A 24,930-nucleotide genomic window follows, 5' to 3' on the forward strand; every position below is an offset into this window, starting at 1 on the left:
CGAGTAATGGGTATAATGGCAGGAGCACTACGAACGTAGTGTGTGGACTATAAGTTGGGAATGTGAGTCTCACGGGGAGCGTGCCGGCGATATATCCCTGCAGTCACACTATCCGCTGTGCCCTCGGTGGCTCAGATGTATTAGAGCGTCTGCCCCGAAAGCAGGAGATCCCGGGTTCGAGTCCCGATCGGGGCACACATTTTCATCTGTCCCTGTTGATGTATATCAACACCCATCAGCAGCTAATGGTATTGATTTAACTGTAATTTCATTGAGATAGTGAGGTGAGTAGCACCCACCTCGAGGCCAGGAGAGCCTCTCAAAGCTCATGAAGTCCATGTGCCGGCCTTCATAGATGCCAGTGGTGGAATACTCGTGATACTGTTTTCTTGTCAAGTGTTGTGCGGACGCTAGTAGGTCACCCGGAAGTGGTGGCCGCTGCCAGCGCTGGTACTGCCGCCTGGTGTCCGGTCGTGATTGCGCCGTGGAGAGCTCGCAATGCTGAGACGTGCAGGGGCAATGTAGGCAGCTCACTTGTGTTAGATGCTCGAGGGGCTGACGCTTCCTTTTGCGTAGATCTCCTATATAGCAGTGTTTTTCTCAAAAATGATTGCAGTATTGATTCCACATATCACAGTTTTTCATTTTAGGTGGTACACAAGCGACTTGCCGAATTTGGGCCTGAAGCGAGCAATTCGTGGTTCTTTGCTGCTTTCAAACCTGTCGTATTGCAGGCCAACTTACAGCCACACCCATGCCCTAAGTCTACATCTACATCTACATCCATACTCCGCAAGCCACCTGACGATGAGTGGCGGAGGGTACCTTGAGTACCTCTATCGGTTCTCGCTTCTATTCCAGTCTCGTATTGTTCGTGGAAAGAAGGATTGTCGGTATGCCTCTGTGTGGGCTCTAATCTCTCTGATTTTATCCTCATGGTCTCTTCGCGAGAAATACGTAGGAGGGAGCAATATACTGCTTGACTCTTCGGTGAAGGTATGTTCTCGAAACTTTGACAAAAGCCCGTACCGAGCTACTGAGCGTCTCTCCTGCAGAGTCTTCCACTGGAGTTTATCTATCATCTCCGTAACGCTTTCGCGATTACTAAATGATCCTGTAACGAAGCGCGCTGCTCTCCGTTGGATCTTCTCTATATCTTCTATCAACCCTATCTGGTACGGATCCCACACTGCTGAGCAATATTCAAGCAGTGGGCGAAAAAGCGTACTGTAACCTACTTCCTTTGTTTTCGGATTGCATTTCCTTAGGATTCTTCCAATGAATCTCAGTCTGGCATCTGCTTTACCGACGATCAACATTCTATGATCATTCCATTTTAAATCACTCCTAATGTGTACTCCCAGATAATTTTTGGTATTAACTGCTTCCAGTTGCTGACCTGCTATTTTGTAGCTAAATGATAAAGGATATATCTTTCTGTGTATTCGCAGCACATTACACTTGTCTACATTGAGATTCAATTGCCATTCCCTGCACCATGCGTCAATTCGCTGCAGATCCTCCTGCATTTCAGTACAATTTTCCATTGTTACAACCGCTCGATGCACCACATCATCATCTGCAAAAAGCCTCAGTGAACTTCCGATGTTATCCACAAGGTCATTTATAAATATTGTGAATAGCAACTCTCCTACGACACTTCCTTGCGGCACACCTGAAACCACTCTTACTTCGGAAGACTTCTCTCCATTGAGAATGACATGCTGCGTCCTGTTATCTAGGAACTCCTCAATCCACTCACACAATTGGTCTGATAGTCCATATGCTCTTATTTTGTTCATTAAACGACTGTGGGGAACTGTATCGAACACCTTGCGGAAGTCAAGAAACACGGCATCTACCTGTGAACCCGTGTCTATGGCCCTCTGAGTCTCGTGCACGAATAGCGCGAGCTGGGTTTCACATGACCGTCTTTTTCGAAACCCATGCTGATTCCTACAGAGTAGATTTGTAGTCTCCAGAAAAGTCATTATACTCGAAAACAATACGTGTTCCAAAATTCTACAACTGATCGACGTTAGAGATATAGGTCTATAGTTCTGCACATCTGTTCGACGTCCCTTCTTGAAAACGGGGATGACCTGTGCCCTTTTCCAATCCTTTGGAACGCTACGCTCTTCTAGAGACCTACGGTACACCGCTGCAAGAAGGGAGGCAAGTTCCTTCGCCTACTCTGTTTAAAATTGAACTGGTATCCCATCAGGTCCAAGCTGCAGGCACGGGTGACGGTAGTGAAATACATGTGGTTATGTACAATACATTTATTCACAGCAATATACATACACAGCGCTTCTGAAGAAGAGAAATTTGTTAACATCGAGTACAGATCAGTGAGTAAGTCGTTTCTGAAAGTATTTGTATGGAGTGTAGCCATGTATGGAAGTGAAACATGGACGATAAATAGTGTAGACAAGAAGAGAATAGAAGCTTTCGAAATGTGGTGCTACAGAAGAATGCTGAAGATTAGATGGGTAGATCACATAACTAATGAGGAGGTATTGAATAGAATTGGGGAGAAGAGGAGTTTGTGGCACAATTCGACAAGAAGAAGGGACCGGTTAGTAGGACATGTTCTGAGGCATCAAGGGATTACAAATTTAGCATTGGAGGGCAGCGTGGAGGGTAAAAATCGTAGAGGGAGACCAAGAGATGAATACACTAAGCAGATTCAGAAGGATGTAGGCTGCAGTAGGTACTGGGAGATGAAGAAGCTTGCACAGGATAGAGTAGCATGGAAAGCTGCATCAAACCAGTCTCAGGACTTAAGACTACAACAACAACAACATATATACACCAAAAAGTTATAATAATTACACTGGAAATGTCCACGTGGGCGATCGCGTGACCATGGTGAATGGCTCGACCACTGATACCGGAGGGTATACACTCCTCAGTGATCGAGCGCACAGTGGAGACTCGTGCCACGGAAGATAATGGACGATTGTCCGGCTGAGCGTGCGAATGTACTGTCGTCTGGCGGATGACGTTTAATTCGCGGGTGCGAGAAACATAGCGAACAAGTGGCGGCGGTTCGATATTCGTACGCGACGGTGGGGATCGCGCATTGTCCTCGACGCACGTGGACCGCGGCTGGCGGGGTCGAAGGACGATGCAGACGTCCGTCGCGTAACAGCGGCTAGCTCGCACTGGTGTCTCTCTTTGTGTCCTGCGCACCCGTCGGCACCACGTCGTTACCGTGCTTTGGCCTAAAGCTGTCGGCACACGGACCGTGCTGTCGAACGTTAACGTTGAGTGTGCCAAGTTCAACGTGCTGCTGAACGCTCAGGAACGATGCGACTTGTGCATACGGTACGTGGGCCCCAACGTGGTATGCGCGATCGCAACGCACTCCAGCGATAGTTGAGGGATGTTCCTGGTTCGTAAATGACACAGTTTACTCAACGGGCACGCGTCAAATTCCCACGTTAGCTCTATTAAAACGCACATTTCCTTCATCGTCCACGAAAAGGAAAGTACCATGTCCAATCTATAAGGACACAGATTTATAAAAGTTCCATTACAAACAGTGCGTTACAAATTTAGAATACTTCTGCGCATAAGATAAACATTATTTCACCATTCCCATATTTTAGTAAAGCCCCAAGGTCAGTCTTACTTGATCACTGTTCGTACCCAGTAGTAGAATCTTTGCAACATGTGAATAACGAAGCGTAAAAGAAAAAGTAGCGCAAGCTGTCCTGTAGATTAAGCCAATCGAACAAAGTCACCCCTCAAAAAAGGTGAACTTATATTTACATAACATCAAATATTATAGTATATACTTATATTAAACTAATAATAAATTGGAAATGTCAAGATGCGAACCCCCGCCCGACCAATTAATTCTAATGAGGACAGTGACTCTACTCATTACGCTAAACCAACATCACGCCCTGGGCATCTAATCATGTATATTACCCGTTGCTGAAAACCTTATTTGTAGATATGTTACTAATTGAAATTTAATTACAACAAATTGTACCAAGAAAAATACGTTTTGGGTGGATCTTCAGTGTGTCGCTGCCTTCAAATAGCCTACTCTCATAATACTGAAGTTACAATAATTCTTTTGCCACGAATATGATGTTTCTCATTATTTTAACAACGGGTTTTCCAGTGATTCTCAATTTGCTGGTGCTCAGAAACGGCATATGTACACACAGGTTTGGTATGAATGCCAATGTGGCGCCTCATAACTCTGTACCGAAGGGAGACGGCGTGCTTGTGACGTAGGTGGCGTTGTGCCATCTCATTGGTCAACACACAAACGCACGCTCAGAATATCTGACATGCCAGATGTTGCTCTGCTCGTTCGGAAAGACTCCCGAGCGTGCTATTCCACGCTATGACGTCAGAAACTCGGCACGCTCAACGCTCAGATTCACGGTCCGTGTGCCGACGGCTTAACGGTACTTTTGCGTGGGATCGCGCGGACGAACGTCGGCCCATTGACTGCGTCGTCTTCAATAGCTGTGCTGCTGTCCGAGGCTGCCACAGGCCAAATTGGTTGTCCATATCTGATGCCTTCATCTTGTGAGTGAGTATCTGCTTTTATCCGCGTTTGCCGAATTTATGACCATTTGGGAACTGAGTGACACATGGCAGAGGCGTAACATAGCCCGTGTTGTGTTGGCTCTCTGTGGTGTCTAACAACAACTATATTGATCCTCAATGGAGGCTGGCCTTTGTGCATGGTTGTCTCTCGTGTCCCTGGCAGACACAACAATCACAATTAAAGGGGCCAATGGTTTTTTCAGAAAATATGTGGATTCATATACGTTACACTGTGAATAAACGTTGCTAAACAGAAGTGCTTGTCAATGTTCAGCTGATGTGCTACAAAGTGTACTGGTCGATAGAATACACGTGTAGCGTGTTACAGTGTTCCAGTGCAAGAATACTAGAGTGCACCCTGTTACCACCTCCCCTCACCCAGTTTATGAGAAGTAAACACTGCAGTGCTGGAACCCTACCCCAGTGTTCAGTTCGTTTTGCCAGATAACACAGAATGTGCACTAATTTGCTATTTGCTGTTAATGATGTTGTAACCTCCCCCTCACTTATCGACCTTAATGACAGTGAAAAATTAAACCGCGTGTACCTCATGGAAATTTGGGAAAAGCAATAGTCACCGAAGTTAATCTGTCGGTAAAGAGGGAGGAAAGGGTTACGTCTAAATGAAAGGAAAAATGCTAATGAAACAGGTGGAAATTAATTTTGAAAAGGGGCAAAGTTAACAAAGAAAGTAAATGTGCGGCCGTTACGTTAACAATTAATTAGCGCTAATTAGATATTTGAAATTTGGGGGAAATTACGGTCGCCAGTCCTAAGGACAATTACTATAGTAACTGAAAAAAAAGGTTACTACACATATAATTAGCACTAGAAGCGTGGCAACTGAAGGTTGACACGTGCAGTGTGAAAACTGAAAGTTTGTCAGAAGTAATAAATTTCGCTACACTCTGACTTAATTTAGCAAAAGAATTAATAAAACAGGAAAATCGAAAGTTAATTTAGTGACTCAAGTTAATAGTGAGCTTTCTTTCTGAAGCACATCGAAATTCAGTAAAATACAGTTAGTCTTGGACTACCTCAACAATCATTTCTAAAGCTACTTGAATCTACGCAATTTAGAAAGAAGAGATTTAACTTTGAACTTGAATTAAACGATTCTGAACAATTAACAATAGTAAAATTTAGTACGTACCAAGCTGAGCTGCAGTCACAGGTAAGCTAAAATACGGTAACAAAACTCGCACTCTTAATTTGTGCTTGTGCACTCTAAATACTGTGGCCAGCTATGAATACTTTAACTGAACTTTGAAATTAAAGCAGTGAAATGCTATATTATAATTTTAATGCTGGCGTTTGAATTTCAACGACACTCGGGTTCATTCCGGAAAAGGAAGGGACCCTACTTGGTAATGCAATTGGGACAATGAGCAACAAATGTTCATCCTAAGTTGCTGTAATTATAGTTACGAAAATGGTACAGTTTGAAAAGCTGAGGTCTGCCATACTGTTCTAAAACTTTACGTGCTCCCAGTCTTCCTTGTTGGTTGATTGAAGGTTTGAATCCGTCGATCGAGGAGTTGGCGACAGTCACTCATTGTCGGCCGTCGCTGTTGCAGAAGCTGGATGTTGGCGCGCCTTTCTCTCGACACGGTCACCAGGCGAAACGGGCTCTTGACGTGCGCCAGCTAATGCTTCCCGTCCGCGACACCGTGTCAGAAACTATCATCGCAAGTCGAGCGCAATTACATGCTGCCAAACCCCGAAAGTGCGGCAACTCGCGGGAGCGTCACACAACACACCTGCTCCACTCGCTACTCCAGCCAGACTCCCTCTGCCCGCGCTCCACGCGGCAGAGTTAACACTACCAAAGATCCTACACACTTTGATTCTTCACACGACCTATCGATGTAATCGTTCGATAGCATAGTTTTCCCTAGGCAAGACCCAGCGTAAAAATACAAATAATATTTACGAAACAAACCAATTATACATCGACATAAATGCATAAATATATATATACAAATAGTAAAACAATTACAATATGTAAAGACACAGAAATGTCATATCTTCAGGTGACAAAATAAGGAAAAAAATTTGCAGTGCAATAGATGGAAATAGGAGGATATGCATTTCCGGCGTTACAATGTTTTATGCTTGAAACTGTCACGGTGTAAGTAACGACATTAATTCCAGCTTTCGAGAAAATTTAAAATATCATCCTTATTAATCCCCTGAATTACAGGCCTATATCACTAACGTCGATTTGCAATAGGGTTTTGGAACATATACTGTATTCGAACATTATGAAGTACCTCGAAGAAAACTATTTATTGACACATAGTCAGCAAGGATTCAGAAAATATCGTTCTTGTGAAACACATCTAGTTCTTTATACTCGTGAATTAATAACTGTTATCGACAGGGGATGTCAAATTTATTCCATATTTGTAGATTTCCAGAGGGCTTTCGACACAGTTTCTCACAAGCGTCTTCTAACCAAACTGCGTGCCTACGGAGTATCACCTCAGTTGTGCGACTGGATTCGTGATTTCCTGTCAGAAAGGTCGCGTTTCTTAGTAATAGACGGAAAGTCATCGAGTAAAACAGAAGTAATATCCGGCGTTCCCCAAGGAAGTGTTATAGGCCCTCTATTGTTCCTGATCTATATTAACGACATAGGAGACAATCTAAGTAGCCGTCTTAGATTGATTGCAGATGATGCTGTCATTTACCGTCTTGTAAAGTCATCAGATGATCAAAACGACTTCCAAAATGATTTAGATCAGATATGTGTATGGTGCGAAAAGTGGCAATTGACTCTGAATAAGGAAAAGTGTAAAGTCGTTCACATGAATACTAAAAGAAATCAGCTATATTTCGATTACGTGATAAGTCACACAAATCTGAAGGCTGTAAATTCAGCTAAATACTTAGGGTTTACAATTACAGATAACCTAAATTGGAACGATCACATAGATAATATTGTGGGTAGAGCAAAACAAAGACTGCGATTCATTGGCAGAATACTTAGGCAACAGGTCTACTAAAGAGACTGTCTAATAGAGAGAGAGTATTGCCGTGCGGTGTGGGATCCGCATCAGGTGGGACTGACGGATGACTTCGAAAAAGTACAAAGAAGGGTAGCTCGTTTTGTATTATCGCGAATTAGGGGAGATAGTGTCACGGACATGATACGTGAATTGGAGTCGCAATCATTAAAACAAAGGCGTTTTTCGTTGCGACGGGATCTTCTCATGAAATTTCAATCACCAGTTTTCTCTTCCGACTGCGAAATCATTCTGTTAGCACCCACCTACATAGGGAGAAATGATCATCACGATAAGATAAGAGAAATTAGGGTTCGCACAGAAAAATTAAGTGCTCATTTTTCCCGCGTGCCGTTTGAGAGTGGAACGGTAGAGAGACAGCTTGAAGGTGGTTCATTGAACCCTCTGCCAAACACTTTATTGTGAATAGCAGAGTAAGCACGTAGATGTAAGTGTATATGTAGATGTATTTTTACAGAAATTATGAGTAGATAATAGGTATACGAATTTATGATGCTACTCTTCCAAAATAATTTGGAATAGTGTAACTTGAACAGCTATAAAGTAGAGATACCTTTACCATTTAAACATGAAGCGTGCCGTATTCGTTGTTTGATAAGGTTTATTTTTACCATCTGAACAGGAACAGCTGAGTGAGACAGAATGTCCCAAAGTCGCAGACGAGTGCCGCAACGGTTCCGGCATCTTCATGCCCTATCCTGACGTCTGCAACTGCTGCGAATACTGTTTCACCTACCTGAGTAAGTACCGCATCTCTCGGTTACGGACCTTAGACTTCAGCCACTGCCCTAGTGCGCGAGATGTTGCACAGTGCGTTGTTTCTTTAAATCATCAGCGTTTTTCTAATAAGGCCACTGCAATGCTGTGGTTGGCGACCTGCTCTGTATTCCAGCTGCTATTGGCTACGCGTATTTTGTGCTTATGACTCACTTTATTTAAATCACATTTTGAATGTTCACTATCAGAAGTACCGTATACCCCTGTGTAATGCGGAATTGACCATTAGATGTCGCGAGAGGCCGACCCTTCAATATAAAAGAAGGCAGCGAGTATTGCCTTGTCACCTCCATTTTCTCCCCTTACTCTGTTTTATGTTCCCCTTTTTTATCTCCTTATGTATGTATCATTTTATTCATGTTTTAGTTGCCGTGTCACTCGGCTGAAGAGCGGCGGATTGTGCCGCTGACAGCCCTCCCCTGCCCATATGGGGCAGGGGAATGAAATCACAATAAAGAAAAAAAAATTGCCTTGTCATTATAGAAGCAGTAACAGCAGTATAGGTCCATCAAGAGAGCGCAGTGACTTGGAACGTGGACTACACTGCCTGTCACTGGCTGTTACTTGAGTAACAAATCCATCAGGGACATCTCAGTCCTTCCAAGCCGTCTGTTTGTGATGTAATTGTGAAGTGGAAACGCGAAGAAACAATGACAGCGAAACCAACACCAGGGAAACCGTTCGTTTAGTAAGCCAGTCAGTCAGGCCTCAGCTATCAGCTGATATACATCTACAGAGCATCAAGTTAAGTGTTTATTTTCTACTGTGTTTTCCTCGTAGTATATTCATTAAACTGCTTGCGTGTTTGTCTATCTAAGAGGCTCACGGTTTTGTAAGAGTAGATTTATTCATTCTGTAGCGCAGTGGTCGTTCACTCAACAGCCAGCTATATAACTCATTAACGCATCAGCGCCCACTGGTGACACATCAGGAGGATAGCAAGCTGCATATCTAGGATTCTGTTGGCTTTTATAGTTTACTTCTTCAGTTAGTCTTTCTAGGATGGTTAGGATGTGCGCATGCTGTGTGTGGATGCAGGAGGAGCCGATCGCAGTTCGATAATGGCTGTATGCGCTTTTGGCTACGGTCAGTCACGCTTCATGGTGTAGCAGTAGTGCAGATTCTGGCGCGTCACATGGGGCACCTCAGCTGCAACTTGTTTTGCTCATGGGCTCTGCTTCTGAGGCACCTCCTGGTGTACCTGCTGCCGTTGATCTGCCCTCACAGCAGGGTGAGTGGGGTTGGTAACGAGTTCGTGTCGCTCGAAACAGAGGGCTGATGTGGAGTCTGGCCTCGCTTATTCACTCCCTGAGAGTGGACAGGTGGCCACTCCTTCAGCATGGTCTGAGCATGCACACGGGAGAGAGGTTTTCTAGTTATCGGGAGCTCCAACGTTAGGCGCGTTATGGAGCTCATTAAGCATATAGCGTTCAGGGATGGAAAGAAAGCCAAAGTGCACTCGATATGTCTGCTGGGGTGCCTTATCCGAGAGGCTATCGAGCATGCAGGGTGCATTCGTCTGCAAGTTGTGGCACACGTCGGCACCAACGGCACCTATCGCATGTGTTCTAAGGCCACCCTCAGTTCATACACGTGGCTGGCGGAGGTGGTGAAGGCTGTTGGCCTCACAAAGTGTGCAAACAGAGCTAGCAGTTTGCAGCATTGTTCCCAGAGTTGATCCTTTGGTTTGAAGCTGAGTGGAGGGTCTCAACCAAAGGCTTCACCTACTCTGTGATGGACTTATCCGCAGACTTCTGGACCTGTGTTATCGTGTTGGAAGTTGTATAACTCCCCTTGATAGTTCATGGGTGCACCACACAAAGGAAGCAGCTACTCATGTAGCAGAGTACTTGTGGAGTGCATATGAGGGTATTTTAGGGTAGACGGTAGTTTGAGGTGCTCTAGTAAACACTCACCAGTTGATACCCAGTAAGGTGAAACAGATGGCGTTCAGAGTAACGAGACTTCGACTGTAAAAATCTTATTAGTAAACCGTCGAGGTATTCGTAATAAAGTTCCCGAATTTACTGCCCTCCAGGAAAGTTCTCGTGCTCAAATTATTCTCGGGACCGAGAACTGAATGAAACCCAAAGTGGAAAGCTCTGAGATACTTAGTGAGTCATGGAAAGTATATCGGGAAGACATATTAGAGGCCATAGGAAGGGGAGTGCTCACTGCAGTTGACAAAAACACTGTCTTTGTTGAGATCGAAGTCGAGTGCGACAGTGAAGTTATCTGGTCGCTTATAACAGGTGCAGGTGAAACTAAGTTAATTGTTGGATGTTTTTACCGGCTTCCCGATTCAGATGATGTAGTTCTAGAGTCAACGAAAGAGAGTCAGTAGCGCGGAATTACCCAGATCATGCAATATGAGTTGTAGGCGACTTCAACCTAACGAGTATAGACTGGGATGTCTATAGATTCATTGCAGGGGTACAGACAGACAGTCGTACGAAATACTTTTGAACACGTTTTCTGAAAACTGTCTTGAGATGCTAGCTCAGCAGCCCACAAACAATGGAAATACACTGGAGCCAAAGTAACTGGTACATCTTCCTAATATCGTGTGAGGCCCCCGCGAGCATACAGAAGTGCCGCAACACGATGTGGCATTGACTCGACTAATGTCTGAAGTAGTGCTGGACGGAATTGACACCATGAATCCTGCAGGGCTGTCCATAAATACGTAAGAGTACGTAGGAGTGGACACCTCTCCTGAACAGCACGTTGCAAGGCATCCCAGATATGCTCAATAATGTTCGTGTCTGGGTAGTTTGGTGCCCAGCGAAAGAGTTTCAACTCAGAAGTGTGTCCTTGGAACCATTCTGTAGCAATTCTGGACGTGTGGGGTGTCGCACTTTCCTGCTAGTATTACCCAAGTCTGAATGCACAATGGACATGAATGGATGCAGGTAATCAGACAAGATGCCTACATACATTTCAACTCTCAGAGTCGTATCTAGACATGTCAGGGGCCTCATATGACTCCAACTGCACACGTCTCACACCATTCCAGACTCTCCATCACTTTGAACAGTCCTGCTGACATGCAGGGTCTATGGATTCATGAGGTTCTCTCCATTCCCATACATGTCCATGCTCTCGATTCAATTTGAAACGAGGCTTGTCCGACCAGACAACATGTTTCCAATCATCAACTGTCCAATTCCGGTGTTGATGAGCCCAGGTGAGGCGTAAAGCTTTGTGTTGTGCAGTCATCAAGCGTACACGAGTGGACCTTCGACTCTAAAAGCCCATATCGGTGATGTTTCATTGAATGGTTCGCACGCTGACACTTGTTGATGGCCCAGCATTGAAATCCGCAGCAATTTGGGGAAGGGTTGCACTTCCATCACGTGGATGATTCTCTTCAGTCGTTGTTGGTCTCATTCTTGCAGGATCTTTTTCCGTCCGCAGCGATGTCAAAGATTTGATGTTTTTCCAGACTCCTGATATTCACGGTACACTCGTGAAATGGTCGTACGGGAAAATCCCCACTTCTCCGCCACCTCGGAGATGCTGTGTCCCATCGCTCGTGCGCCGACTATAACACTAGTTCATATTCACTTAAATCTTGATAACCTACCGCTAAAACAGCAGTAACTGATCTAACAACTGCGCCAGGCATTTGTTGTCTTATACAGATGTTGCCGACTGCAGCGCCGTATTCTGCCTGCTTACATATCTCTGTACTTGAATACGCATACCAGTTCCAGTTACTCTGGCGCTCCACTGTATCTTAGAGCTTATAGCTACAAATAGGTCGTACCTTATTGACAATGTCAGTATAGAAACAGGGATTAGCGATCACGATGTCATTATAGTAACTATGGTAACAAAATTTAATAAATCGGTCAAGAAGGCTAGGAGAGAGTTTCTGCTAGAGAAGATAAGCAATTGTTAGTATCTCACTTACACAGTAAATTGACATCACTAAGTTCCAGTAAGATGTACGTAGAGGAATTGTGGGCAAAGTTTAAGCAGATTATGAGTTGTGGTATGGAGAGTTATGTGCCTAGTAAGTGGAGAAAGGATGGAGAAGAGTCACCATGGTTTAATAACGAAATTCGGGAGGTCCTGAGGAACCAGATGCTGTTGCACCCTCGGTACGAAAGTGAACGCTCAGGTGACGACAAGCAAGACTCGTGCGTCTGTGAAACGATCTATGCTCGAAGCATACGACTGTAGTAGGGTAGTGGGGTTACAGGTGCAATTTTGATATCATACTGATATGCAAATTAATTAAATTGATCAACTAATCATTCCTGTCCAATCTCGCCCGCACCTGCCCACACACGACACCAACCACACCCACACCCCCTACCAGATGACATCACATGTTTTTTTTCAGCCTGCACATGTGCCCCAGTCCCTCCATCACCCCCTCCCCTCCCTCGCCACACCCCTTCCCCCAGCCTACCCTATTGGCGGAAATTTTGAATTTTGGCAGGAACTTCGATTTTTGGTGGGAATTGCGAATTTTGTTGGGAATTTCTTTGTTTCAGGGCTGTGCTAACATCTCAACCCACCCCTCCCACCCGCAAATTGATGGTAAATTAGAATTGTCAGGACTCTTTCTGGACTCGAACCCTGTCCTCCTGCACGAAAAGCCCCCCCCCCCCCTCCAACACAATTAAACTACCAGAGAGTCTTGGAATTGACGGGAAATTAAAAATGGAGGTACCCTTTCAGTTACTCAAACCCTGATTCTTGTGGATGGAAAGTCAAAGTGCACGAAAAGCCCATGTTCACCCCCCCCCCGCCCCCCCCCCAACACAAATAAACTACCAGAGAGTCTTGGAATTGATGGGAAATTAAAAATGGAGGTACCCTTTCAGGTACTCAAACCCTGATTCTTGTGGATGGAAAGCCCATGTGCACCCCCCCCCCCCTCCCACCAACACATGTAAACTGTCCAGAGAAGCTTGGAATTGACAGGAAATTTAAAATGGAGGTGCCCTTTCAGGGATTCGAATACTGATTCTACTGGGTAGATGTGCCCCCTTCCCCCCCCCCCCCCCAACACATGGCAACTGCCCAGATGTGGAAGAGGAAGATGCGGACGCCTATCGAGGAGGACGCATGTTCAACTACCACCCTCTTTGCAGTCTTTTAGAACGACGATTTTCCCCAGAGTATGTGCTGCATTATGACCTATTCATTAAGAGTTCTGGTTTTTTCACGAGAATTTCGAAGTGTAATTAAAACTGAGACACATTTATTCCCATCAATTGTGGTATCGTGTATTGCCTTCGATTACCTGGGCTGTAGAGTGGTTTTTGAGCAGGAATCTGTAGCGCACTCTGATGTCAAACAGCGATAGATTCTGTAATACAGATAATATACTTTTTAAACTTCTCTCTGCCCAACACCAGCATCTTGTCAGTTGAACGTATTTCCTGCCTGAAAGAATAAAGATAGTATCTTACACCGCTGCCTTTTTCCCACTAGCTTGTGTAGGGTATAGTTCGAGTGTGTCTGTCTGTCGCTAGTTTCGAGTGGTATTGCGAAATTTCTTCCCAGCAGGATAACATCAGTTGTATGGCATCGTCAATTTTTCAGTTGTATTGCGATTTTAGGCCGTCCTTGTGTAGCGTTATGCATATAGTTGTGTAATTAGGCCCAATCGTTGTGATTAATTGCGTGATAGGATTGATCTCTGCGTTAGTTTCCCGACCAATATAAATAAAGTACACTAACCTAACCTTCCTCTCCCGCAACTGGGCAGTTTCCATGTGTTTGGGGGGGGGGGGGGGGGCACTTCTATCCAGTAGAATCATGGTCCGAGTCTCTGAAAGGACACCTCCCTTTTTAATTTCCGGTCAATTCCAAGCGCCTCTGGTGGTTCAGTTGTATTAAGATGGGTACACCTGTGTTTTCTGCCCAGGAGGAGCAGGGGTCAAGTCCCAGAAAACTCACCTCCATAGACAGTTTCAGTGTGTTGGGAGGTGCACTTGGGCTTTCCATTCAGCAGAATTAGTGTTCGAGCCCCTGAAGCGTCACTTCCATTTTTAATTTCCCATTAATTCCAAGCGCCTCTGATGTTTTAACTGTGTTAGGGGGTGAACTTGGGCTTTTCGTCCAGGAGGACAAAGGTTCGAGTCCAGGAACGGTACTGTCAATTTTAATTTCCTGTCGATTTCCAGGTGTGTGTGTGGGGGGGAGGGGGGGGTTGAGATGTCAGCACAGCCCTGGGACAAAGAAATTCCCAGCAAAATTCGAAATTCCCACCATAATTTTAAGTTCCTATCAAAATTTAAAATTTCCATTAATAGGGTAAGTTGGGGGAAGGAGAGGGATGGTGGAGGGGAGGGGGAGGGGCTGGGTCACACGTGCAGGCTGAGAAAAACACGCTATGTCACCTGGAGGTGTGGGTTCGCATCGTTGGGGGTGGGTGACGGCGGTAGTGGGTAGGGGCGATTAGTTGACCAATTTGATATCAAAATTGCGCCCATAACCCCACTACCCTACTACGTACGACAACTACTACCGTCACACTTTAACAAAAGATGTGGCAGAGAACCGAAGAAAATTCCAAGGAATTCAAGTCGGAGGATCTGGGAGGCCATGGTATTGGTAAGCCACGACCGAGACACCTAATTGTAGAAGATTCATGATACGTATTCCTGAACAGTCACATGAAATTGTGCGTGCGCCATTATGCATGTATCAGTTAGGTAACCTTTCACTGTAATCTGGAACATAAATGAAGATTTAGACATTAAAAGAGTTGTAACAATGAAATGACTGCACTTGTGTATTCATTGTATAAGGGAAACCATTGGTTTCCGGACTTATATTTATTAGAATAATTTGCATGTTTCTAGTACTCTCCCGTTTTGTGTGTACCAGTAATAGCGTAGCAACCTCTATACTGTAAACATCAGTGGCCCTACAACTCTCCCTAGGTGTACTTTAGAAATTATCTTTACATCTTTACATTTGCTATACCCTACTGGGCAAAGCAGGTGTCATGAGCCTGCAAATACGATCAGACTGTATCACAACAGCCTGATTGTGCTAACTGTGGGGTACGGATGCAGTATCAGCATTCACTGCCTCACCCAGGTGAAGGCTTCCAAGAGCAATTAGGTTAGAACGCCGTGGAAAATCTTATTAAGATATGTTGGGCGTTCGGAATATCTCCTTCATATGAACTTCTGGTTACAACAGAACGTTGTCTTGTGGAACTATAAGACAGCATTGTGCAGTTTCATCGCTGAAAAAGCGTTGCTAGCAAGGAATGAAATACATAATAAATGTCCAGCTCCAGCCTGTTGATGAGAAAAGAAGGACAGCAGTCAATCTATGGCACAAGCAGTGTAATGTTTATAGCACAGGTAAGAGAGTATTTTCTTACTTTATGGACACACGACAATGATTGATGATTAAAAATTTCGAACTGTCGTGTGGACTAACGTGGTTTTTTATTGGAGATGGTCCCTGTCTGGTTTATCTCTACCTGAACTGTAAGAAGCTTTCGACAGGCTAACTACACCTCGATGTAGACACCAGATCACCTCGATTTAGAATCTGCTGAACAAGAGCAAATAGCCCGTAGGCACACAGTACAGATGTCAAGGTGCCTTTAGATAATACCACTGATCCCATGGTAGCCCAGCTGAATGTTCCCAGTCTTATTTTCACTATTTCAGGCGGCCTGCATTCATGATGCGGTGCCTGCTCCACGCAGTCGTTCATATGAATGAGAGTGTGTCCAAATACGACCATCCACCTGGTGTAACATGAAACGTGATCCATCTGTGCAGGTGACACGTTTCCTTCGATGCATGAACTAATTTCGAAGATCTACATCTATATCTACATCTATACTCCGCAAGCCACCTGACGGTGAGTGGCGGAGGGTACCTTGAGTACCTCTATCGGTCCTCCCTTCTATTGTAGTCTCGTATAGTTCGTGGAAAGAAGGATTGTCTGTATGCCTCTGTGTGGGCTCTAATCTCTCTGATTTTATCCTCATGGTCTCTTCGCGAGATATACGTAGGAGGGAGCAATTACTGCTTGACTCCTCGGTGAAGGTATGTTCTCGAAACTTCAACAAAAGCCCGTACCGAGCTCTGAGCGTCTCTCCTGCAGAGTCTTCCACTGGAGTTTATCTATCATCTCCGTAACGCTTTCGCGATTACTAAATGATCCTGTAACGAAGCGCGCTGCTCTCCGTTGGATCTCCTCTATCTCGTCTATCAACCCTGTCTGGTACGGATCCCACACTGGTGAGCAGTATTCAAGCAGTGGACGAACAAGTGTACTATAACCTACTTCCTTTGTTTTCTGATTGCATTTACTTAGGATTCTTCCAACGAATCTCAGTCTGGCATCTGCTTTACCGACGATCAACTTTATATGATCATTCCATTTTAAATCACTCCTAATGCGTACTCCCAGATAATTTATGGAATTAACTGCTTCCAGTTGCTGACCTGCTATTTTGTAGCTAAATGATAAGGGATCTTTCTTTCAATGCATTCACAGCACGTTACACTTGTCTACATTGAGATTCAATTGCCATTCCCAGCACCATGCCTCAATTCGTTGCAGATCCTCCATCATTTCAGTATAATTTTCCATTGACAACCTCTCGATATACCACAGCATCATCCGCAAAAAAGCCTCAGTGAACTTCCGATGTTATCCACAAGGTCATTTATAAATATTGTGAATAGCAACTCTCCTAAGACACTCCCTTGCGGCACACCTGAAATCACTCTTACTTCGGAAGACTTCTCTCCATTGAGAATGACATGCTGCGCTCTGTTATCTAGGAACTCTTCAATCCAATCACACAATTGGTCTGATAGTCCATATGCTCTTACTTTGTTCATTAAACGACTGTGGGGAACTGTATCGAACGCCTTGCGGAAATCAAGAAACACGGCATCTACCTGGGAACCCGTGTCTATGGCCCTCTGAGTCTCGTGGACGAATAGCGCGAGCTGGGTTTCATACGATCGTCTTTTTCGAAACCCATGCTGATTCCTACAGAGTAGATTTCTAGTCTCTAGAAAAGTCATTATAGTCGAACATAATACGTCTTCCAAAATTCTACAACTAATCGACGTTAGAGATATAGGTCTATAGTTCTGCACATCTGTTCGACGCCCGTTCTTGAAAACGGGAATGACCTGTACCCATTGATGTCTTAATTGACGATTTCGCTGGGTCAGCATGAGAAAAGGTAGGAGTCGTCTGTTTCGGAAGCCCATGCTCAACAATGAGCGATGAACAATGTGATCCGAAACTCTTGTGCCTGCATCAACACTGTACTCCGTCGTCAGATCTGCCACAGATGACCGCCTCAGAAGGCAAGCCTCCGACCTCCATGTTCCATGATGAAATGTGAGCGTCGAACATCTTGTTATCTATTAGTGGATTCGACTTCTTTCAACCACTTTCGATAAGTGTTCATGACAGTAGCACGTAAACAGCCAACTGTCTTTACCGTTTCCGAGACGTTCGTAACCAGGCGCTGGGACGTACCAATGTGCCCTTTGTCAAAGTAGCTTGTCAGTGGATATCCCCCCTTTGTGCCCGTATTGTCGCTAGAATGATTCCCTATCCGTCTCTGCTCCGCTTACATACTCGATTATACTGCATCACGTTCCTGTAACGCCACCACGGGGCATTCAGTCTCGTCGTGGATAGTGGTCAAAGGTATTGGCTCATCAGTATGGACTTAGCAACCCACTGTACAATGCAAACCGTAGGGTATATCGCATCAGTATTATTAACTTCCTCTGTTCATATCCCTCTGTACACGCTCTAATCCTTCTTATTTTATTCTCATAATCCCTACGTCGGTGGTAGCAGAAAGATCGCACAGTCTTCGTCGACTGCCTTCTCTCAAATTTTACAGGTGGAATTATGGGAGAATTATGTCGTCTTTTTCAGGGATTTCTATTTAAATATCTGTTACACTTTCGTGTGCTCCTTCTGCTCTACTCCGTGGCACCTCGTCATGTGCTACAAAAATGATTATTGCCTTTCTATTTACTGTGTGGACGTCACAGCCAGGGGAGCACTTTCAATATTTTGAGCCTTAGTTTACAAAAAAAAAAAAAAAAAAAAAAAAAAAAGGGGGGGGGGGGTCTCTGAGCACTATGGGACTTAACTTCTGAAGTCATCAGTCCCCTAGAACTTAGAACTACTTAAACCTAACTAACCTAAGGACTTCACACACATCCATGCCCGAGGCAGGATTCGAACCTGCGACCGTAGCGGTCGCGCGGTTCCAGACTGTAACGCCTAGAACCGCTCGGCCACCCCGGCCGGCCTTAGTTTACAGATAATGACGTGACTGAAGACATATATCCAAGTTCAACCAACTACACACACTCTTGTGCAGTAAGAATTAATGCTTTACAGGATTTACTCATGTGCCAGTAAATCAAATAGTTCACTAAAAACACAGTATTCCAAGTTTCAATTACTTCTGTTGGTATGACTAAGAGTGACGAAAGAGGGGAGGGGAGACAGATAAGGATGAATCCACTTGGTTTTGCTTTAAGTTCGTAGGAATGTGGCCAGAAGACAGACGACTAACAAGAGAAAGCCATGCAGCAACTTCCAACGAAAAAATGATTTCCTAAGAGGTTGTTTGTGAGCACGGACCTAAGAGATTTTCTATCACTTAAAGAACTTTACATGCAAGAATATTTTGAAATTGTTGATGTGTTTGTCCAAAGGCTTAGACATTGAATACTTGACCAACATGGCACGAAGCAACAGTTTTGCTTGCGAAAAGTGTCTGATTTGGTAGCTCCACACCTAGAAATAAATGTTGAGTCTTGTAAGGTGTCAGGCAAATCCAACACCTTCCATGAAAACCCTGACATGATAAGCAAATCCAGTAGTATGTCACACACCTCCGAATAAATCGTGACATTAAATTAACCAAAGTAATACGAGTAACGAGTGAGCAAATGGAATACCACAGACTAGCACAAGAATGCCTAAATGCATGTCATACCTTCCCACCATGAGACAGACGCAGTTCCGAGGGGAGAAACGAGAACAGAGGCCGAGAGCAGAACCGTGTTAAGCTAGAAGGCCCTACAATAAGGGACGGACTGGACACCCACGTCGCCAGCTAACCACTAGGACCACCCCAGCTGCAAGTTTTAGCGTGAGACTTTTTCGCGTCTCTGTTACGTCAGGACCACCCCCCAGCCCATGTTAAAAACTAGAGCCCTCCAGAAGAACAGTATAGATCTTAACGATAACACAAAAAGGGCGACACCAGCTGCAAGTTTTATTGTGAGACTTTTTCGCGTCTCTGTTACGTTAGAAACTTTAAAAACATTCCCCACCACGAAAAGTATAACGTTTCTCATTGGATAGACAGAATTTTTGTAGGCGGAGCTTAAGGTTAACATTGAGACCCTGAATGGTCAGATGAAAACACAGCCAGATAGTTTTTTTAAACCAACTTCGGTAAATTGTAGTAAGGAGAAGTTAGGAGTGAGTTGCTTGGGAGACGGCGAGCTGTATGGAGCTGCGCCAACCGCCGCCCCCTGACGAACACCGACAAGGTAATGGACGCACGCGATGCCGCATTTTTGAGCGCATAAGGCTTCACTCAGAACTGCAGAATTCTCATCTGTTACATCCCCTTTTTACGTAATACTAGTGTCGATCGTCAATTGAAGCTCATGGTATTCACATTTGCTACGTAAGTTAAAATCTGAAATGCGATGATTTTTCTGTTATATAATTATTGAGAAGCCACATCAGCCACTGTAATTTACGACAAGTTAGATAAGTAATTAAAGATGATTGAGGGTCACTGTAGACCATTTTGATAGTTTTCTCTTTTGTGAAACTTAATTTAAACCTAGATTATAGATGTGATATGGCATAGGTCATCCTTCGATCCATTGTAGAACTTAGAAACCCATTCAGGGAATATTCGTTCACATTTTTGTTGGACGCAGTTGGTTTTTATCATCCTGTATTAAAACATTTCCTTTTATTAATAGTGCAATTTATGAACAATGTTTTGTGAGTAGAATAAAATTTCCAATGGTAAACTTAACTGCTTTTTCGACGTTATTTTACCAGCTAACTAAAAATAGGAAAGCCTTGAACCCCTTCCACTAAATTTAGTTACTATTAAGGTTCTTTTACAGGGAGTGCAATGGAGCTGACGCTGAAATCATTAAGTATTTGGTTATATCATCGCTAGTCTCACTGAACTCTTCTGAACTCTCCATGTCATGTGTGGTGTGGCGTCTCCTTACCAGCAACAGGTCCCAGGTTCAAACTAGTCAATTCCCTAAAAAACACGCTCAGAACGTCGTTGCGCGAAAGTGGTAGGGAAAGACGATATAGAACAAACAGACACCACGCAGAATGTTAGAGTCTTTGACAAGAGAATTTGAACTTCTGATGTTACTCTAACTGCAGTTCAGGCTAAAAGAGTTCTCATTACGAGAGATTCATCGTATTAAGAGAGTAATGTAGTTTTTGCAGTGGAATACTTAGCACTGAACCGTCGAATCTCCTCCACCAATAAAGTCCATTAGGGGACATATGTTGCAGATTTGCCTGGATTTTGGACGTGATGAAAACTTGGGTGTTAATATAATATTTTCCACCACACTGATGAATCCTTTTAACAGCAGACATATTTCCCGTAAACATTTACTAAGACGTTCACACATAAACTGTCTTCTAGCAACGTGACTGACAAAACAGCAACTGTTGCCGATTTTGCGTCATTACACCGGCCAATCTGCGACTGACTTCAAGTGGTTTGCACTGATCAATATATACCCTATCGTAAAAACTATGTGCTTTGACCTATTGTCAAGAACAATTACATTTACTGATTTATAATGAAAACTGTTAGTACAGTCTTAAAGACAATAAATTATTCATTTTGAATACATTTCTAAATATTGCTCTTTTCACTTTTGTATGGGAATTTGGTTATGAAGTTACAATAACAATACCTATCGTAAAATCATTAATTACATCTTGATTTCCCGCTGGATTTTATTCTTGACATTAACTGAGCTGCAATACAAAATGTCAAAACGGAATTTCGCATTAAAGTTCTGTACGATGCCAGCAGTCATTGCATACGTTGAAATCACTGCGCCACAATGTCATAGCTCGGCATCTCTCTTGAGATTCCCAGTTTTTGACAGAGAGATGTTCTGTCACTTCGTTCTTCGCTGTTAAAACTTGTTTGACCCATTCGGAGAGTCGGCGCTATCTGACCACTTGTTCATGTGATGGCGCATTGTTGTCACACAATTCTGAGGTTGTTGTAGTCTTTCTCCCCTTCGAATGCAGAAAATTAATTACTGCACGACAGTCCAAATTATCAATAGATTGTGACATATTGTTTTGACACCTGTAGGGGTGTGCTATGGTACTGTGACATGGGGATTTAAATGTCTACAAGAACTATAGCTAAGTTTCTGCAAAAAAATATATTAGTGATGTAACATTATTCTTTCCAAGTGATAAATAAAACTTTTGACTACCCTTCGCAATTCGTCTTTGTTCCAAGGATTCTTAACTTCCTGACATATTTTGCATATTTCCATTCAATAATGTCTTACAGAATAATTTTCTTGGGTAACCCATCACATAGAAAGAAAGTATTGATCACACAAAAGCGAACAGTAAGAATAATATGTGATGTTCATGCACAGATGTCATATAGGGACCTCCTCAAGTAGCTAGGCGTTATAACTGTGCTGTCACGATACCTACATTCGCTGATGAAATTCATCACAATTTGAAAAGACTGGTGATATCTATACGTACAATATTAAAGGGAAAATGACCTTTATTACCAATTTTTAAAGCCTTCAGTGGCTCAGAAAGGAGTTAAATACACAGAAATAAAAATGTTTGATCATTTGTCCAGTAACATAAAAGTCTAACAGGTATCTGAGCAAGTTTTAAATCTAATTTAAAACCATTTGTCCTGGACAATTCATTTTATTCCATTGACGAGTTTCTACTTAAAAACTGGTAGCAAGTAAAAAAGTATTAAGTGTAATTACTTGAGTATGACTAAAAATAATAATGCGTTTATTAGTTTTAACACGCCACATATTCATATTCTGTAAACTGACTTGTTACACATCATTTCGATAAAAGAATCGTTCAAATCAGCTACGGAACATGTAACTTATTAGCTAACTTTAGGTTACACGATCGTTTCTGTTGCACGTACCTATGGCTATTCTACTCCTTGTACAGGGTGTTCCACATAAAACCGGTATACCTCACGCTCAACATTCAAGTAACAATGAGCTAAGTAGAAAAGAATAGATAACAGTAACTTTAAAAACATCTCCTTTCCGTGGTTTATAAGAGATGCTGGAAGTGGTAGCCATGGACATACACGCCACTTCACAAGTGATTCAACTAGAGATGATTTATGTGGGACACCCTGTATAAAGTTTTCTCGGCGTTCAGATCATGTTAGGTCGGATTTAAAACTCGAGCTTTCGAAGATCAACACTCTCTTTTTGGTTAGGAGATGACGGACTGCTGGGAGCGATGTCTGCTTCCTTTACATCGGCATTCAGTCTTGTCACTGTTTCGGTGACATAGCTTGAAATTTTAATTTGTAATGAGAGGGCAGGATTAGTATGAACAAATACAAAAAATCGATAATTTGGAGGCACACTTCGCCACCCCCTCTACAATCCACAACACGTTGCGACTGAGTGATGAACGCATCGTTTCCAAAGAAATAATGTGAAAAATCATAACTCGTAAGGGGCTACGTGATACTTGGTGTGGTCTCTGTTCCCCTTCCGCCTCTCAGTCGCGGCCGGGTGGGGGAGTGGGTGCATTAGGAATGGGAGAAATCTACCGGCTAAAACCGATATTGGCAGGCTATTTTAGTACTGAATAGCCATCACCTTCAGGCATTTGTTTGGTCTCACGTTGTAACAGTTTTTTTCATTTTTTATTATAACCAAGTAAAAATCCGGTGCATCAAATTGCCCTACTTTTGGTGCTAAAAGTTTCTGTTTTTTAAACAAAACTTTTTTTTAGTAACGAGTAATGATTATTCGTTAAATTTCCATTGCTTTGAAATATTGAGTTATTACATAAAATGGGAAAAGGAATCAGTGATATTTTAAAAATAACGCAGACCATTAGAAACTAGCAACAAGCACGTGACATAAGACTTGGCACAGATTTGTTGAGACAATAATGTAAATATTACTGTGTGGCGTGATCTGTAAGACTGTGAACGTGAGAGACTTACCCCCATCTACTGTACCCAGTAGTTCCTCACTGTCGTCGGCCAACATCGGTTGTATTGCAGAATTTGGAAGTCTTTAACGAAGTGTGGTAGCAATGAAATACTACACCCCATTTGCTTTAAAGGATTAAAAACGGCAGGAGGCGCAACAGACTTGCGACATCATATAAAATGAAAAAACACAAATGCTTCGTGGAGCACAAGATAAATTTGATTGATATGTTTATAATTTTTTTGGCGTATTGTAAACGTGGGATAATAACTGAACATGTAATTTTGTGGTTGCTTGAGTGTGAAATTTTATACCACTCTAGATGGTGATGCAGGAAAATCATCAACTTTTCACTCTCGCCGTAGCTGCGTCCGTCTCTTTCACCTTCGCCATCTGTACACAAAAGCTTATTATTTGTCTACTATTTCCATGAAATAATAAAAGAGAAAGGACATTATGGCAACAGTAATAAATTAAAAACTTACCGTTCATTCACAGTTTATAATGACAATAGAAGGTAGCTGATCTGCTGCTAGCGCCTATGGAATATGCCTTCATCTGATTATGGCCGTTGGGAACGAACAACTTAAGACGAAAAATTGAATTCTCCAATCTCAATTTTCGCTCTTTAGCACTGACTTCTCGTAATGCCTGAATAGTGGTATGATCCTCGATTACAATATGATTTTCGAGCAAAATTTTTAAAAATTGCAGTCAGTTAGGAGAATGCTGGTGTTTTTTTGCAGTATTCAATCGCTCATTACCTTTCGAAAAAAGCATCGAACGGTCCACAAACTAAGTTGTCTTTTATTTACACATTTTATTTGATATTTTGATTCAACATGCCTTGAAATGTAGTTACAGTGAAAAATACTGAGGGACTCTTGAAATTTTTCAGTCTTTGTTCGATATCTATATTAATTCCTGGAAATAATAGAATTAAAATCCGAAAATCTGTTATTTCAGAAACCGCTTGTTGTTAGTGGTTCTTAACAGTCAAGTTGAACTGGAGATGAAAAAAAGGTGTAATTGAAATCCAGTTGTTTCAGCAGTAACGACCACCCCACGGTGCACCCCCAAATCATCACCAATTTCCTGGATTTGCGCATGCGAATCCCGCCCTCCAAGTGAAGTCAATGCCAATAAGAGATACAATTCCAAGTAATGTCAGCCGAACTAACAACAAGCTTGAATACGAGTAAAAAGGAAGCTGGCATGCTCGTGACAGAGATTCATCTACGGACAAAGAAGATGGTGTTAATCTTCTAAAGTTCGAGTCTTGACTCTGATTTGACAGG

At 43.1% G+C, this 24,930-nt stretch overlaps 1 protein-coding gene across 1 annotated transcript in view; it reads left to right on the plus strand.

Moving 5' to 3' along the window:
• The window catches only part of LOC126095186 (uncharacterized), a 207,868-nt gene that overhangs the window by 45,167 nt on the left and 137,771 nt on the right, over nt 1–24,930 (plus strand). Inside the window, exon 3 of the mRNA XM_049909919.1 lies at nt 8,227–8,344. Within this exon, the coding sequence (XP_049765876.1) occupies nt 8,227–8,344 (118 nt within the window). The remainder of the gene's footprint in view (nt 1–8,226; nt 8,345–24,930) is intronic.

Source organism: Schistocerca cancellata, chromosome 8, assembly GCF_023864275.1.
Source record: "Schistocerca cancellata isolate TAMUIC-IGC-003103 chromosome 8, iqSchCanc2.1, whole genome shotgun sequence".
NCBI classification, from domain to species: domain Eukaryota; kingdom Metazoa; phylum Arthropoda; class Insecta; order Orthoptera; family Acrididae; genus Schistocerca; species Schistocerca cancellata.